The following is a 15931-nucleotide window of genomic DNA, read 5'->3' as shown; positions in this document are numbered from 1 at the left end:
ATGCGCAACATGAGGCCATCTCCTGCAGTTTCCTCTATCCCGTCTCATCGCGGCTTTTTCGCGTCGCGACCCCCTCACGCTCTCCACCGGTGGCCAACGACTTGCATGCGCAGCCAGGCTTCCACCCTTTAAGGCACGTTCACACCGAACACGCAGCGGCTAAAGCGGGCAAGCGGGCAAGCTGAAAGCGGGCCGGAAACGAGGCGGCGAGCCCGATCGCTCGCGGATCGATTTTTTCGCCGCCCGCCGGAGCTCTCCGCTTTGCTGCAGCCAATCAGAACACCAGACGACGATGGCGCGGTGACGACGCTGGCACCCGCGTGATGAGGACGGACGACCGGTGCCACTAGATGGCGACACGTGCGCCACAAGAACATTAGATGCTCCGCCTCCTCGGCGGCGCAGGCAGCCAGGCAAGCCCTCCGATCTGAACAGGGCCGCGCGCTCACCGCCTCACCGCGTTGAAAATCCGCTTGGTAGCTTAGACGTTCCGCTTTCAGGGTGAATGTGCCAAGTAGTGTGAGCAATCGCTCCTAGATGGCGCGGCCGTCTCGCAGCCAAGCGTGAGCTATTCGTCGAGAACGCACTAGCAGCAGCAGCAGGCGGCGGCCACGGTCAGCAAGACAGGGGCAGGGGATTCGCAAAGAAAGCTTTGCTTTAAAACATTGCCATTCATTTTCTCTGTAATAACTACATTTCTACTGCTCAAAAAAATATCAAAGCGAGAAATATATCATATAAGGGTGTCCCCGCTAACTTGGACCAAGATTTTGAAAACACCTACGCTTTCTTCAGAACAGAAATGTGATGGATGTTGCTAACGTTTATCTAAACTTACAATAATATTCTTTTGCTGGTCTTTTTTGAGTAATTAGCCGAGGTAAATTAACTTTTTCAATATAGCTTGAAACGTTCAGGAGTCAATAGGAAAGTTATGGAGCTTCACAAATATTGCCCAACGCAGGCACTTCCATCTAGATAGACTTAGCGTGGCCGTTGTTATTCGGGAAAAATGAAAGCCCGAGGAGTTTAAAAGATACCACGTGACAACGCGCTCTGCGCGCCAGAACGCGCCACGATTACAGCGCTCTCAACCGTGCTTTGTAAAAGACATCGCCCGCCTCGCGCCTTTCGTGTTGCCCACGAAAGACCTTCGCGTTGTGCTTGGTTCCGAGATAAACGCCAGTGAGTTCGGGCGGCAGTTGAAATACAGCGCGGCTCCCGTGTCTGCGGCGATAATTGCATTCTCACGCTAGCAGAATGCATGTGGAGGAAAAATGACAAGCTCATAAGTTTGAACTTCGGAGCAAGACTCCAACAAGCAAACATGCATTATTACAAGCTTCAAAACGTCGTGTGAATTATGCTGGTTGCCACAAAAGGAAGAATTGTAAACTGACACGGAAGATTGATTTTTAGCTTTCCGTCCATTCCTTGTCGTCAGAGAATTTGTAATTTCATATTACTTACGTGCATTTTCCACGTCGTACAAAAGTTTCACACAGATGGTTCTTTTCATGCATAACGGTTGTAGAGACTTATTCGCTATGATGTCTGTCTAAACAATGTGTTCAAACAAGTCGCCCTCCGCCATAATGCAGTATTGGCACCTTTTCAGCACATCCAATGTAGCTTTTTTTGATGACGCAAGACGGTATCTCGCTGCAGGCATCAGCAATCTCTGCCTTTAGCACTTCTGGTGTAGTTGTATGTTTGCGTTACAGTCGGTCTTTCACATGTCCCTACAAAAAGAAGTAAAGAGGTGTCAAGTCCGGTGACCTTGCAGGCCATGTCACTGGTCCATGCCGCCCGACCCACTGGCATTAGAAGGCTTCATCCAGCCAGACTCGGGCAAGGCTGCTGCTGTGAGCTGGTGCACCATCGTGCTGTTACCAAGTTCGCTTTAAATATGCAGGAGGAAGATCACAGCGAAAATCTTCGACTGGGCCTTCCAAGATGTCGTTGACGTACCGCTGGGCAGTTAGCATGTGGTCAAAAAATATGGGGCCACTTATTCTTCCGTCAAAGATACCGCACCACACACTGAATGACCATTGGTACTGGTGTCCGGCCTGCGCCACCCAATTCGGGTTCGTATCGCTCCAGTAATGCGCATCATGGATGTTGACTTCAGAATTTCTGGAGAAACTTGCGTCATCTGTCCAGAGAACTTTGTGAACAAAATCCGGTATTTTGTCACTGTTCACAAGCTTCCAATTTGAGAAATCAAGCCACGATTGAAAGTCTCTTTCTTGCAGCTTTTGGTGCAGTTGGAGGCGATACGTGTGCATTTCAGCCTTCCTAAGAACTCTTGACACTGAATACTTCGAAATGCCGACCTCACCACTCACATCACGCACGCTGGAATGAAGATTTTCAGTCATGAAAGCCAAAATGCCTCCTTCAGCCTGTTTAATGACGGTCCCCTTTCTGTGCCGCGTCTTCTTGAAGCTACCTGTTTTTTTCAGCGTCGAGTAATTCCCCATAATTGTCTTCGGGCTCTTCACCCACATTGCCAGTTTCGATATACCTTGGCAGTTTTCCTCTTGTCGCCCCGTTCCGCTCCCAAGGCTAAGACCATGTTCGCCTTCTGCTCGCTTGAGTACGGCATGCTTTAGGCACTGCAAACAAATTCTTCGAAACGGTTGTGCGGCACGACAATAATAGACAGTCGAGTTCACATGCATCTAGCCACTGGCACAGCTTGGAAGAAAAGCGGCGTTGTAACAAATGATGCTCTCTCTCGCGGAGGTTCCAGATGTATGATGCATGTTTCGTGTGTATTTTTTCTATTCCGCATCGACTTGAACGCTGGCAAAAAAAAAATGCTCTTTTCGTCATATTGGAATAAACGGCTGATGAGGGCGCGTTCTTCGGCGACAGGCGCGAGCGGCTGCTGGCGAAGCGATTTTTCGGACCACCGTCGCCAGCCGCTGCCGGTAATGTCAGAGCCGAGCAATGGTTGAAGCCCTTCCTCGTAAGTGAAGGGTAGGCGCGGCGCTGGCGATGTTTTTATAAATCACTCATGAGAGCGCTATAATCGCGGCGCATTTGGGCGCACAGAGCGCGCTGTCACCTGGGATTTTTTAAACGCCGCGGGATTTCGTCTATCGCACTATCTCGTTGCTAGTACCTGGGCTGGGCAATATTTGTGAATCTCCACAAATTTCCTATTGACGCCTGAACGTATCAAGCTATATTTAAAAAGCAAGTAATTTATCTCGGCTAATTGCTCAGAAAAAGACGAGCAAAAAATGGTACTGTAAGGTTAGATAAGCGCTAACAAGATCCACGCGATTTCTGTTGTGAATAACGCACAGGTTTCTGAAAATCTTGGTCCATGTTGGTTGGGACACCCTGTATATATATATATATATATATATATATATATATATATATATATATATATATATATATATATATATGGATAGATAGATAGATAGATAGATAGATAGATAGATAGATAGATAGATAGATAGATAGATAGATAGATAGATAGATAGATAGATAGATAGATAGATAGATAGATAGATAGATAGATAGATATTGCATGTGTGCGTTTACTGACCAGTTTCCTTCACCCAAAAAGATCACGCACGCATGACGCCTGCGGCAAAAAGAATGTTCCCCATCCGCCGCCAAGGCTTGTGACAGGTGGCGCTGCCTAAAACTTATAAGGTTAGTTCTAGTAGGAAAACATAAATACGCAAGAAAGTGGATGGGAAACGGCGTCGCGGTAGCTCAACTGGCAGAGCATCGCACGCGTAATGCGATGACGTGGGATCGTTCCCCACATGCGCCAAGTTTTTACAGCGAAGCTGTATACCTCTACAGTCCAAGGAATTTTTCGTATCGTTGTAAGCAAAAAATTCCCCATGCGTGGGCCGATACCGGCGATAGTGCGATGCCGGGCCGACCCGCGCCGGAGGTGCAGTTCGCCAGGAAGTGGCCCACATACATAGCTTCGCTGGTCATCCTTCTTCACAGAGTGGAAGGGCGTTCAGTTTTTTTTTTTTTCATCCACTTATTTCCATCAATTTATCATTTCTTTTATTGAATTAGTGAGTACAATTATTTTCCCTATGTTGTCCTTGGTGTCATTGTTTGCTGGCTTCTTATGATTTCATTGAAAGAAAATATCATGGACCGAGATCTAAAAATCTGCAAATGCCATGTGGCTGGACAGAACCAAGGTACTGCTGTTTGCCGTCGCTTGGAGATACTGAGACTATTTCTTCCATTCTGCCTAATTAAATAATTAGTTTTTACTAGTTAATCAACTTCCCAGATATTATAATTAGATTAAAAGTGTCAATGAGAAAATCGTAGAGCAACATGAATAACTCCCGACGCAGCATTCTGTTGCTCAACACGTGCTACAACAAAAGGTGTCTACTGACCCAGGAGGAAGACGATGCATATGGTGGCGCGGAGCTGCGCCTTGGCCAGCTCCACCTGGCTCTGAGTGCTGCGCAGTCCTTTCTGGCGGCGGCAGTAGATGCTGAACACGACCACGCCGAACACGATCACGTTGGCCGCCAGGATCAGCCCAACGGGCAAGAGGAAGCTGTAGAGCAGGGCCTCAGCTTCCAGCCAGCAGCTGCTCATGGTAGACCACGCGTGGGGAAAGGAGCGAGGGAAAAGGTACAAGTAAGGGTACACAGTTGGCCACCGTTCCTGCGATGTAACTTTTTTATACAGAACAAATCACCTGGAAACCAGGCCACAGCGTGATGGTACATCTCCACTAGCTGGTGAAATGCGCACGTGACATGCCGCAGGAGGCAGAACGCGTCAGCATTGGCATGGCCACACTTGCGTCTTTGCCACAGCGCAGACAAGCAATTCGCTCTAAGCTGAAATCACTGTGGCTGAGATCAGCGATGCTGAGAGTGGAGGGCGTAGTTGCTCGCGGCATTTGACTGGTTTGGCCACGTGAAAGAATCGGCCGTTCCACACTTCTCTCCCCGATCGGCGGCGAACGGCATGCCGCGAAAAAAAAAAATCGCTCCGAAAACCCATTTGCTCTGCATTAGAACAGGAAAATTTTGCCACTTGGGAGTTTTCGCGGCGCACTTTCGACCACTCACGGCATGCCGTGCGCGTTTTCGGCGCCAGTGTGGCCGCACCTTGAATGGGTCTCTAAGATATGCGGCTAGGAGTGCATTTGCATAGATTAGAGAAATGTTTTCGTGACTCCCATACTTACAAGTCTTTCCGTTTGTGGTACTGCGTAGGGTTCACTATGAGGACGCACAGTATGACCAGCATTGGAGCACCTAAAGAACAAATGAGAAAAAAGGGGCCGAGGCTGTTTTAGGCGTAGAGAGCACACATTGTATGCGACTTGTTGATCATAACGTTCATGTGTTTCTGTTTTCCTGCATGACAATAGAGTCGCCAAAATAACTGAGATTTGTAACATACTATTTGGTAAGACAATATGCTGTCGCACTACGCAGATACGCTTGCAGTTGCGCAATGATAAGTGCGTGATGACGTCCCCTTCTACGAGTAGACCAGCTCTTGGACTATAATTGTGCCATCTGCCACAAGCCATTTTTTTTAAAGCTTTTAAAGTGTTCGCTGAAAAACCCGATATATAACGGGAGGTAATCCAAAAGGATTAAGCTAAAAAGTATGCAGTGTGTTTGCCGTAATTAGTTAATGTTTTCGGTAAAATGAAATTGTTGCGGGTAGCAAGTCTAGCATGATTTGTGTTAACGAGAGATGACTCGCAGACAATGTTGTCAGGAATAAAGTCGTTAAATGCCCTGAAAAAGGTGGTCCAAGGATTATAATTAACGAGGCTGATAATCACACTAGTCTGTGTTCATAAAGGAGCACAGAGGCATTACTATGGAATGGGCTGAAGTTTACGATTACGGTAGCTTGGTTCTGTGAACGTTGTAGGAAAGTTAAATCTTGCTATACATCTTGTCATAAAATAATAATCGCACTTTTCATAAATGCGTAGAATAGTGTAAGCAACGTTCGTGTACTGAAAGAGAATCGACCTTGAGTAATATTATGACGTCAGGTGCCTAACTTGCGTCTTCAGTGAGTAATGTACTTTATGTAATTTAAGTGTGAGTCCATTGTTACATCCAGAAATGAGCATTCAGAACCAGCATAAATAATGATATAGTGGTTAACATTTCTTGTCATAAATAGTCAACTGAGCTTGCTTTAAAGTATGCGCATAACCTTAGACTTATAAAGCAGTTGTTGATAACTCTTACTGACCTTCACATCTTTTTCTTCTTTTTTTTTATAAGTGTCTGGAACGAACGTCAAGCTCAGTTACAAATTCGGTTCTCATTGGAAGGCATTGTTGATCCAACCTTCAGCACACTATTCTACTACAGTCCACTTGTAGCGATACCACATATAACGACATATCGGTTATAAGGAATTAGTCGAGTTCAGAGCATGAACTTATGAATTAGGGCTATGAGAAAAGTAAAACATATGTAACGATACGTATTCACCGCATATCGTATATAACTATCGAAATTCTTCCTGTTGGGCGGTGTTTTCGATGCAGAGTAACCGTGAAATTTGCGTTGCTAAGTTCCCCTTAAACGAGACGCGGTGAAAAGTTTGCCTACACGAGTTCGCATGTGCCGCGATTACCGCGCTGCGCGTACTGCCAGCGCGCCGATTGCGAAAACCACGGAGAGCATCGCAAGTTGGTGCACCGTGCCACAAGATGGCGCCAGCTGCTTGGCGTCCGCATCGCCGGCAAGCGTTGAAAAAGAGGAAATAAAAAAAAAGTGAGAAGAGGCTCGCGCTTGCCCTCCTTTTTAACAATGTCCCTCTCTTCATCAGCGATCGCGTAAACACGCCGCAGGAGCAGCGGTAGGTGCGCCGAGAAAGCGCAAGGCTGTGTCGTTTGAGGCGAAGCTGGCATGCAGTTTGGAGGTAAAAATGCTTCATTTTTCGCAGCTTTGTTTCTACAACGTCAATTTTTTTTATCGTAAGTGGCAAATTTTTGTTCCGGAGTTACGAAGGTATGTTCAGCAGCTTATTTTTTTACGGCAGCCCAGATATAGCGATGAGATCAGTTACAACGATCGGATTTTTCGTTCTTGGCATCGTTATAAGTGGACTGCACAATATAAATAGCAAGTTTTATGGGGATTTCATAGGTTGATTAAATTCGTGCACCGCCTATGGGTTAGAATTTCTTCCTTAGCATTATTAGCAATGTGCTGGCAAAAAAATTGGCATGTTCATCAAGCTGTCAAAATGCTACCGCTCTAGCTTGGCGAATATGCAGCGCGCTAAATTTGACACCCGAACTAAATCCTAGAATTTTATTCCTTGAAGTTCGTATTTATCTTCTGGCTACAATAAATTCGACGTTAACATTGCTCTAATGACTTAATTTGTGTGAATATTAAGATGACTTCATGCCGACGGTAGACATGAGCCGACGCCGTATCGAAACCTGGAATAAACAACAAGGAAACGACAAGGAAACAACATGAGTCAGCTAAAAATAATTAAAAAAAAAGTGAGGAAAAGCGAGAACTGAGAAGATATTGGCAGTTTATTGGCACGGAGGTGTTTAATGTGTGCCATGAGAAGTGTCATTTCGTATTTGAACAATCCTTAATATCACTGCAAAGGTGCTTCTTTGCGAATATACGCGATTCTTTCCAGCCGACTTCACGCGTGTGCGCGCTGGCTACGTTTCAATGCGTATGTCGGCTTATGGATTCCAGAGCCATGAACGGCTACGCGTCTCCTACTTTCCTTTCATCGTAACCGAGTTGGCGCGGAGACTTTGTCGGTATATTTGGAAAATCTCCTACAGCCTTCTTGCGAGGTCTGTTGGCCGACATCGAAATGTTCTTGGAAAAGCGAGACGCCGCTCTAAGCTGGTTCATTTACAGTCGGCTCGACCTTGTGTATTTGCTCTGTCATGAAGAACAAAGAAAATAAAAAGTTCAAGAACACACACAGAAACACGACCTAGAACCGTTGAGACGCAGCTATACTCTTCCGAGCTCCGAAGAAAACTGAAGTATCAAAGGTGACGCCCCTACACGTCCGCATGTCTGCAGTGCAGATCTCTTTTGCGTTTTTAAAATAACAAAGCACGGCAGCCAGCGCAAGCAAAACAGCCGCATTAGCATCATTACTGTGAAAGCATCTAGAGCCACCACGGCACCGAGACATACACTGCGACACAGGTATAACCAACGTCGAAATTGGAGTGTAACGGTTTTGTCCATGCGCCTGTTGCAGTCAACAAGCGCACGTCGTTCGCTGAAAAATTGCACGAGCACTGGGCTATCCAGACAGGCAAAACGTGTCTTGCTCCTTGCTGGAGTAGTTTCTAATATAGAGAAGAAAACATTAATGAGCGTGAAATGAACACTAAGACGACAAGGCTACATATGGACTCGTCCACGTATTTCTGCCTTTGTCTTCGTTTCCGTTTCGCGCACAATAATGTTTTCAGTACTCCGTATACCTCCCTGTTCAGATGCATGCTGTGGTGGCCGAGAGCGACAAAATGCTCGTTCCATGTGCGAGGCGGGCAGTTGAACTCGCATCCTACGTGACATGTTGAGAAGTATAGCGCACAGGCACCCTACACTCCCCCGATGATTTGCGAGCACTGACCCCACGCTCCGAAGGCTGCCTTGAGCACGAGGTTGGGCACGTACGCCCCGAGGACGCGGACGAAGCGCAGGTACTGCAGCAGGGACTCGACGAAGGTCCAGGCGAAGGACACGAGCAGGAAGTAGTGGAGCGCGGCACCCACGCACGTGCAGGAGACCAGGCTGGCACGGTGCTTGGGAAGCGCGGCCATCGCCACGAACGAGGCCAGGGCTCCGACAAGCGCCAGGCATAGGTTGAACAGGATCTGGTGGCCCACCCCTTTGCGCCACTTCCTGGACAAGCAGGAGCGAACAAGGGATCTGAGCGCTGATAATTGCGCCACGGGCGAAGACACGCTGCCCGAGCCTAGAGACCGAGATATCAGATTCACCATCGGCTAGAGGAGGTGATCACTGATTGGAAATTGCGATAAAGCTAGAAATAACTGGAAGCGGCATATTTCCGCGAAGAAATACAACATCGTCGTGTGTTGCCTTGGGCAATGGAAGTAGTACGCAGGACCATGCAGTTCACTGCAACTCTGAAAAACAAGGCGCTCTCACACGAAAGCCATCGTGAGTCCGCACTCACCTCGTTCTTACTTTCAGGCTATCAGAGGCTACTCGTTCTCTTAGCTAGATTAGGGCACAGTAATCCCACTTAAGTACTCTTGCAGCTCCTCAGAAGAAGCACGCACCGACACTTGGCACTTTTTGACTCTTTGGCCTCGAAAAAAGGACCATTACTGGAATTACTATTGCCATTCGAAAGCCATCAATGGTTTTCAGTTCTAATCCCGTTCTCGTTAAAAAAGCACTATAACTTCGGTGGACTCGAAGTTACTTGTTCTCCAGCATTAACAACAACAACACAAATAATAAGAAAGTACGGACAACACCTGCAGGTTGATCCCGCGAACCTGGTTGATTGATGTGAATTGATGGTCTGCTGGACTTTCAGTTGATCAAGCTCTGGACGACCAGAACTTCACGAGCAACGAGTATTGCTCATGAAGCTCTGCTGCTTCTTTTTCCAGCCGTCAGAGAACCTCATGAATTATTTTTACGGCCCCATTGACTTTTCTTATTTTTTGTGGGTGGGGGGGGGGTGGAGGTAATGTTGGTTATTAGCTAAGAAAAAGACCAAGAAATATGTTGTTCGTTGAAACTCGCGATCGATGAGCGGCACCAGTACGTTGGTATTGCACCACGTATTTCAACGTGCACTCGCATGTTCGGACCATTTTTGCTCAGCAATGTCATGGAAATTTGTTATCCTGCGTCTTTCGTTCTCATAGAATTGAATATCATCGTTTTTGTTATCGATAAGCAAATAACTGTTTCGCAACAGACGTTGTACAAGTTTTATTACATCAAAAGAAGCTATGCGCGGAAACGTTTCGTTTCTGCGGTTTTTTCACGCCGCAACGCCGACTTTCGTGGTAATTTATTAGTGTAATTTATCGGCAATGCCTAGCAGAACACTACTGCCCAAGAGTTTCTTTAGGACATGTCACCATAGGTCAGGCTCGGTTTCCGCCAAGCCAGCCGTGTGCGACTATAGCTATAGGTGTCGCCAGAATCTAAGGCACTACATTGTATCGCACTGTACAGCGTGAGCTCGAACCGCAGCGTAGCGTAGCAAATTAGGGCTGTCGGCATCACCATTATGCAAATGGTACTTGGCACGTGGTGTCGTGAAGCACTTTTTTGTCAGATTTTCGTGGTGCAGATGAAAACCGCAGGGCGCTTTGTAGTAAACTAAGGCGGCACCGCGTGCACATTCTCAAGTGTATTTTAAGGCGTAAGCCTTTAGTGGCTCATGACTGTCTGGGCGCAGTCCGTAGTGGACGCCGGAAAGCGGTGATCACCGGAGAGGGGAGCAAGGAGAGGAGGCGCCATGCCAATAGCGCTGCGCGAGTGCACGCGTGGGAGAGCGCGGACATGCGGGCGGGGGTGCACGCACATCGGCGACAAACCTTGCAGCCATATGGCTGTGATTGCATCCCATTCTCGCAGCCATGGCGGCGTCCGTTCGCAGAACAGTTCAGACAACAGCAACAGAGGCAGTCATAGGCTTTCGCCTTATCGCAGTTTAGCTCAACCAAGTGTCCATAGATTTTTTTTTCTTACTTCCAAAAGCTTTCATTAAAAAAAAAAAGCCCGCGAGAGTTTCTAATATGAAGTCACTACACGCTAATTACGTGCAAGGTGGACGCAATTTCCAAGAAAAGAAAGGCAAGCAATCAATTCACTAAATAAAGTAATTAAATAACTTTTTAAATCATTGAGTTACACACTATACGGCCCATGTTTATGTTGGAAAGGTGGAGAAAATTGCCATGAAAGCCTAGTTCCGTGTTGCAGCATTTCAATACCGTCGCACAAACCGAAATAATTGGCTTCGAATCGTCGTTCACGTAAAATGGAGCCGGGTTGTACGGCGTCATGAAGCTGCCCGTCTCGCCCCTGCTGCTGCTGAAGTGAGCGTGCGTCCCATCGGGAGGTGCGCACTGCGCCAGTCGTAACCAAATCGCGGAAGGGGGCGGTGCTTCGTTTCGGGCCACCCGGCTCCGCCGCATGAGGCAGCCGCGCCTTCGTAAGCGGCTGAATTCGAGGAATGATTCGAGGCCAAGTATTTCAGCCTGCGTGGCCGTTCTCGAACGTTAAAACACGGAACTAGACTTTTGCGAAGATTCCCTTCAACTTTCCAATGTGATTATGTGCCGCAGAGTTTGTAGTACGAGCAATGAATGCAGTTCGGTTAGTTAGTGAACGGGTTGCTTTCGATTTTCTCGTGGATGGTGTCTGTCTGGGCACATAATTAATGTATAGTCACGTTATTCGAGTAACTTCTGCGGATCTATTTTGAGTGTTCGAACTAAAGAAAAAATGCACTCTATAGCGCAATGAATGATTCGGTGTAGCCGTATCAAGTACGGGCCACATTTCCACAAAGCGAAACGCAACAAAGCCCGTGACCCGTGCATTAGGGGTGCGTTAAAGATTCCCTGCTGGTAAAAATTAATCCGGAGTCCCTCGCCACGGCATGCCTCATAATCAAATCGTGGTTTTCGCTCGTAAAAACCCCAGAATTCGATTTGGTCTGTCCGTGGGTCCCTTCGGGATAGGTATATGAGAGGTTGCTCATAAAGTTCTCACGTCATAGTGAACTTGGTAGTGAAAGCAACGTTTTCGTTGGTCGGTTGACAGTACTGTGTGGAACATGGCCCAGCGTGTGCTAGGTAGTGTTTATGGGGCATCGCTCGCTAACCTGCCTTTTGTGCCGTACAGATTGCTGGAGCTTGTACTACCCGCCTCCTTTCCAAAATGTGGGATCATCGTTTCGCGTTTAATAAGTGTATATAAAAGGTGATGAAGCCGGTGTTGCGATTTTTGAAAATTTTTGCACTACTAGATCAACCTACGGTCATCATCATCCCCACCACAACTAGCATAGTATAGTCCAGGGTTCGACGGAAGCCCGTCTGGCGAGGGGTCTACATTTTCTTCTGGATAACCAACAAACCCTCGCCATAGTTTGAAAAAAAAAAACGGAGTTGATGACGTTGCGAGTTCCCTGCTGGTTTCTTGTGCCTTATATACGTAGTAGATGGCGCAGCGACCTCGTGTATATTTCTGGTAGATTTCCACATGTCCGATTTAATGCGAGAGGCGTCGATTGGCAAAGCTTTGGCTACCTACACGCGGCCTCCAAAAACTTTCCTTCATTACGTAGACGACTGTTTCTGCGTGATCCACAAGTCAGAAGTGCAACCGTTTCTGGACCACCTGAACTCTATTCAACGGTCTATCGAATTCGCGGTCGAAGAAAAAAGCAACGGACAAATTGCCTTCCTCGACGACCTTGCGCAACGCTCTTCCGGAGGCTGCTCTACAACTGCATATTGGAACTTCATGACTGTATTGGGCTTAGTGTTACAATGACGAACATAAGGAACAAGACGAGCACGTACATTGCGCAAGTTGCGCACACTAAGCGCAATACAGTCATGAACGTCGGCCTACTAGCACCATTCACTGCTTGACTAAAAGTGTATAGGAAGCCCACACATTCGGGCAAATACCTCAGTTTTGCCTCGATGCATCTCAAGGGGCACAAACGCTCTGTGGCGGCTTCTATGTTCAAGAGTGCGTCCCGTCTTTCCTCAGACGAGTCCGCATCGACGGCGTGATTTCAAAAAAGTAAAACAAGAATTATGCAGATTGCGCGCACTGTGGGATACGATGTAAGCGAAGCTTTCCGTGCTGGATGCTTTGATTGACGATAATGAGCGGTGATGTTGACAGCTAAAGCTTAATTTCTTCACCGTTTGGGCTAACACGAGAGTAGTGTGTTGATGTTAAACATTACCTTGCGTGCGTCACTGCTGTTTATCTGCGTAGTACACAGAACACGAAGGGAGAGGTGTTTGCTTGAGACGTTGTTGTGCGCCATATTTTATAACTTCTGAGAGGGTTGAGCGTTGTCATTTCCTCACCTGTCACATCGCATTGTGACAGAAGTATTAAACTTGGATTATGAGGCTATGCGTGCCAAAACCACACTTGGTTTAAGAGGCAAGCTGTCGTGCTGGACTCCGGATTAATTTTCACACTGTGATGTTCGTTAACATGTCCCAAGATGTAATTGCACGTGCTTTTTCTATTTCTCCCACGTTGAAATGCGGCTGCCGTGATTGGGATTAAATCCACGACCTCTAGCAATACCATAGCCGCAAAGCTAATGCGGCGGCCACAGAAGTGTTGATTCGACGGTCAACCGCTTTCGCAGTGTTTCCTGGACCCTGCGGTGCGCTTTAATTAATGCGGCTCTGCTTCTGCGCGCCCTCCGTAAGTTGCCTGCTTGACATATTTGCATGGCGTTTATTTTTCAGAAATAGCAGCAATGTACTGTACCGTATTTTGAACTTAAGCTCATCCTGTTTCCCCGCATCCGCTGTCATGTCCAGGAATTCTGGACATTCTCCTTCGGAACTTCACAGCAACGCACAAGTGTAACTCAATGGGAAAATGTTTTTTGAAAATAATATTTCAGAATATCAGCTGAGGGTCAAAAAGTTTCAACTGTCTACAACAAGTGGGTAGCCCCTTCTAACAACATGTGTATTTTGGCACTTAGTCAGAACATTGGTGGTGCGTTAAAGCAGTTGAAACAGGTCAGACAAGGGCGGTGAAGTCCCACTACAGGAGGAAATCGTTTTGCACCTTCCTGCCAGAGGGCACAATGAATTGAAGAGGCGCCAAATTTAAACTTAAAGCGGTTTAATACTGTTGGCATTGAGAAGGTAATGGTAATTCAATTATGGGGTTTTACATTCCAAAACCACTTTCCGATTATGAGACACGCCGTAGTGGAGCACTCCGGGAATTTCGTAACCTGGGGATCTTTAACGTGCACCTAAATCTAAATCCACGGGTGTTTTCGCATTTAGCCCCCATCGAAAAACGGCCGCCGTGGCCGGGATTCGTTCCCGCTCCCTCGTGCTCTACAGCCCAACAGCCCAACACCATGGTCACGGAGCAAGCACGGCGGATACAACTGGCGTAGCCTACTTACTGTTGTAATGCACAACGTCCTTGTTCGCCCCGGCGCTCCTCGTCAACTTTTTACCGACAGGGGTCGCTCCTTTCTCTTTACCTCGGAGGACGAGATCCTCCGAGGTATGTGGAAAGGTGTAATGGTTCCAGGACTTACTTTTGGAAAGGTGGTTGTTTGCTCTAAATCAGGGATACAATCAGGACTCGATGGGAACCAAAGGTCAGTGGATCGCCTCGCATTGGGCGCTCACGGGAAGACTACAAATGAAGCTGTGCAGGGTGATACGAGCTGGACTAGTGTTGAAGTGAGGGAAGCTCGCAGTAAAATTGAGTATGGAGAACGGCTGAGAAATATGGAAGAAAGTAAATGGGCTGGGAGAGTGTTGAGATATCTGTACAGAAAAAACATTGATTCGCAGTGGAGGAAAAGAACTAGGAAACTTACCAGCAAGTATGCGGCCTGTAGGGTGGGCAACACAGCAACAAAGAACGTCAAGCTGAAAGTCAGAGAGCCTGAAATAATCTCATGGGTGGCGGCAATGGAAAAGAAACCTGCCATGAGTAACTACTTCAGGGGAAAAAAACGAAATCAGGAAAGAAACCATTTATGATAACTCAGACGGAAGCTCATTACTTTTCGAAGCGAGATCGGGATGCCTTAGAACACGTTACTATAAAGCCTGATATAAGAAGGAAGAAGAAGCATGTGCTTGCTGCGGTAAAGCTAGGGAAACTATGGAGCATGGTTTATTAGAATGTGAAGACGTCTACCCAGCAGTCGATTGAGGCACACTGGTCTGCTTGAAGCCCTTGGGTTAAGCGGGAGCAGTGCAAAAGTAAACATGTCCGCAATAGGCATTAGTAAGAGGCGATTGGAGGATTGGTGGAAGTAAAGTAGGGAAACGAGAAAAAACGGAGACGTACAAAAGCACATTTCGCAAAAGGGGATCAGAAAATTTGGGTGTGGTAGTCCATAGTACTTTTTTATTGTTTAACCTAGGTAGGACATTAGGCTGTATAATAGAAAGAGCTTGGTGGCGCAACCCACCACCTCGTTCCAAAGGGGATGCTCATAACATCCAGCCATCCATCCAGATGTGGGCGACTTCCTCCGTCCTTATTCTACCAAGCATAAATTTACTAATGCATGTCATCCGCATGCAGACCAGTGGTCTTACAGAGCGGCTTCATCGAATAGTAACAGACACGCTCTTCGTGTCTGTTTCTGATGACCATCGTGAGTGGGATACTGCTCGCCCGTTTGTCATATTAGCGTACAATTCATCACGCCACGACACTGCACGTTACTCGCCATTTTATTTGTTGTGCGGCCGAGATTCAGTATTGCTTTTTTAATACAATACTGCCTACCCCTCAAGAGTCCGTGTCTCAGTATACAAGCGATGTCATTGCTCGAGCCCAAGAAACACGCCAAGTTGCTCACCGTCGCCTTTGTGCTTCTCAGAACAAGAGTAAAAGCATTTGTGACAGTAGTTACCGGGACGCCGATTATATTCTCGGGGATCTTGTCTCTCTTCGATCTCGCACCCACTGTTTCGGCTTCTCGGAAAAACTGATGTCCCGCTACTCCGGCGCTTAGCGGCTCCTCTGTCAGGTAACCTACGTAACCCTGCGACATGTCTCCGGTCACACCTACTACTCGCTTCATCCAGACTTCCCATGACGTCTTTCAGGTCAGCCGCCTAAAACGCTACCAGTCCTTTTCTGCCTAAAAAGCATCGGGACGGCGCTTC

General features: G+C 47.2%; 1 protein-coding gene across 3 annotated transcripts in view; it reads right to left on the bottom strand.

The window, feature by feature from the left end:
- The window catches only part of LOC139052362 (adhesion G-protein coupled receptor G6-like), a 34869-nt gene that overhangs the window by 5534 nt on the left and 13404 nt on the right, over window positions 1-15931 (bottom strand). For all 3 annotated transcript variants that reach the window (XM_070529455.1, XM_070529456.1, XM_070529454.1), the window contains exons 6-8: window positions 8638-8909; window positions 5210-5279; window positions 4401-4600 (exon numbers count right to left, since the gene is read on the bottom strand). In XM_070529455.1, coding sequence (XP_070385556.1) covers window positions 4401-4600; window positions 5210-5279; window positions 8638-8909 — 542 coding nt within the window. The remainder of the gene's footprint in view (window positions 1-4400; window positions 4601-5209; window positions 5280-8637; window positions 8910-15931) is intronic.

This window comes from Dermacentor albipictus, unplaced genomic scaffold (genome assembly GCF_038994185.2).
Source record: "Dermacentor albipictus isolate Rhodes 1998 colony unplaced genomic scaffold, USDA_Dalb.pri_finalv2 scaffold_22, whole genome shotgun sequence".
Classification (NCBI taxonomy): Eukaryota; Metazoa; Arthropoda; class Arachnida; order Ixodida; family Ixodidae; genus Dermacentor; species Dermacentor albipictus.
The sequence above is the reverse complement of the archived record's forward strand: the minus strand, read 5'-3'. Positions and strand labels throughout refer to the sequence as shown.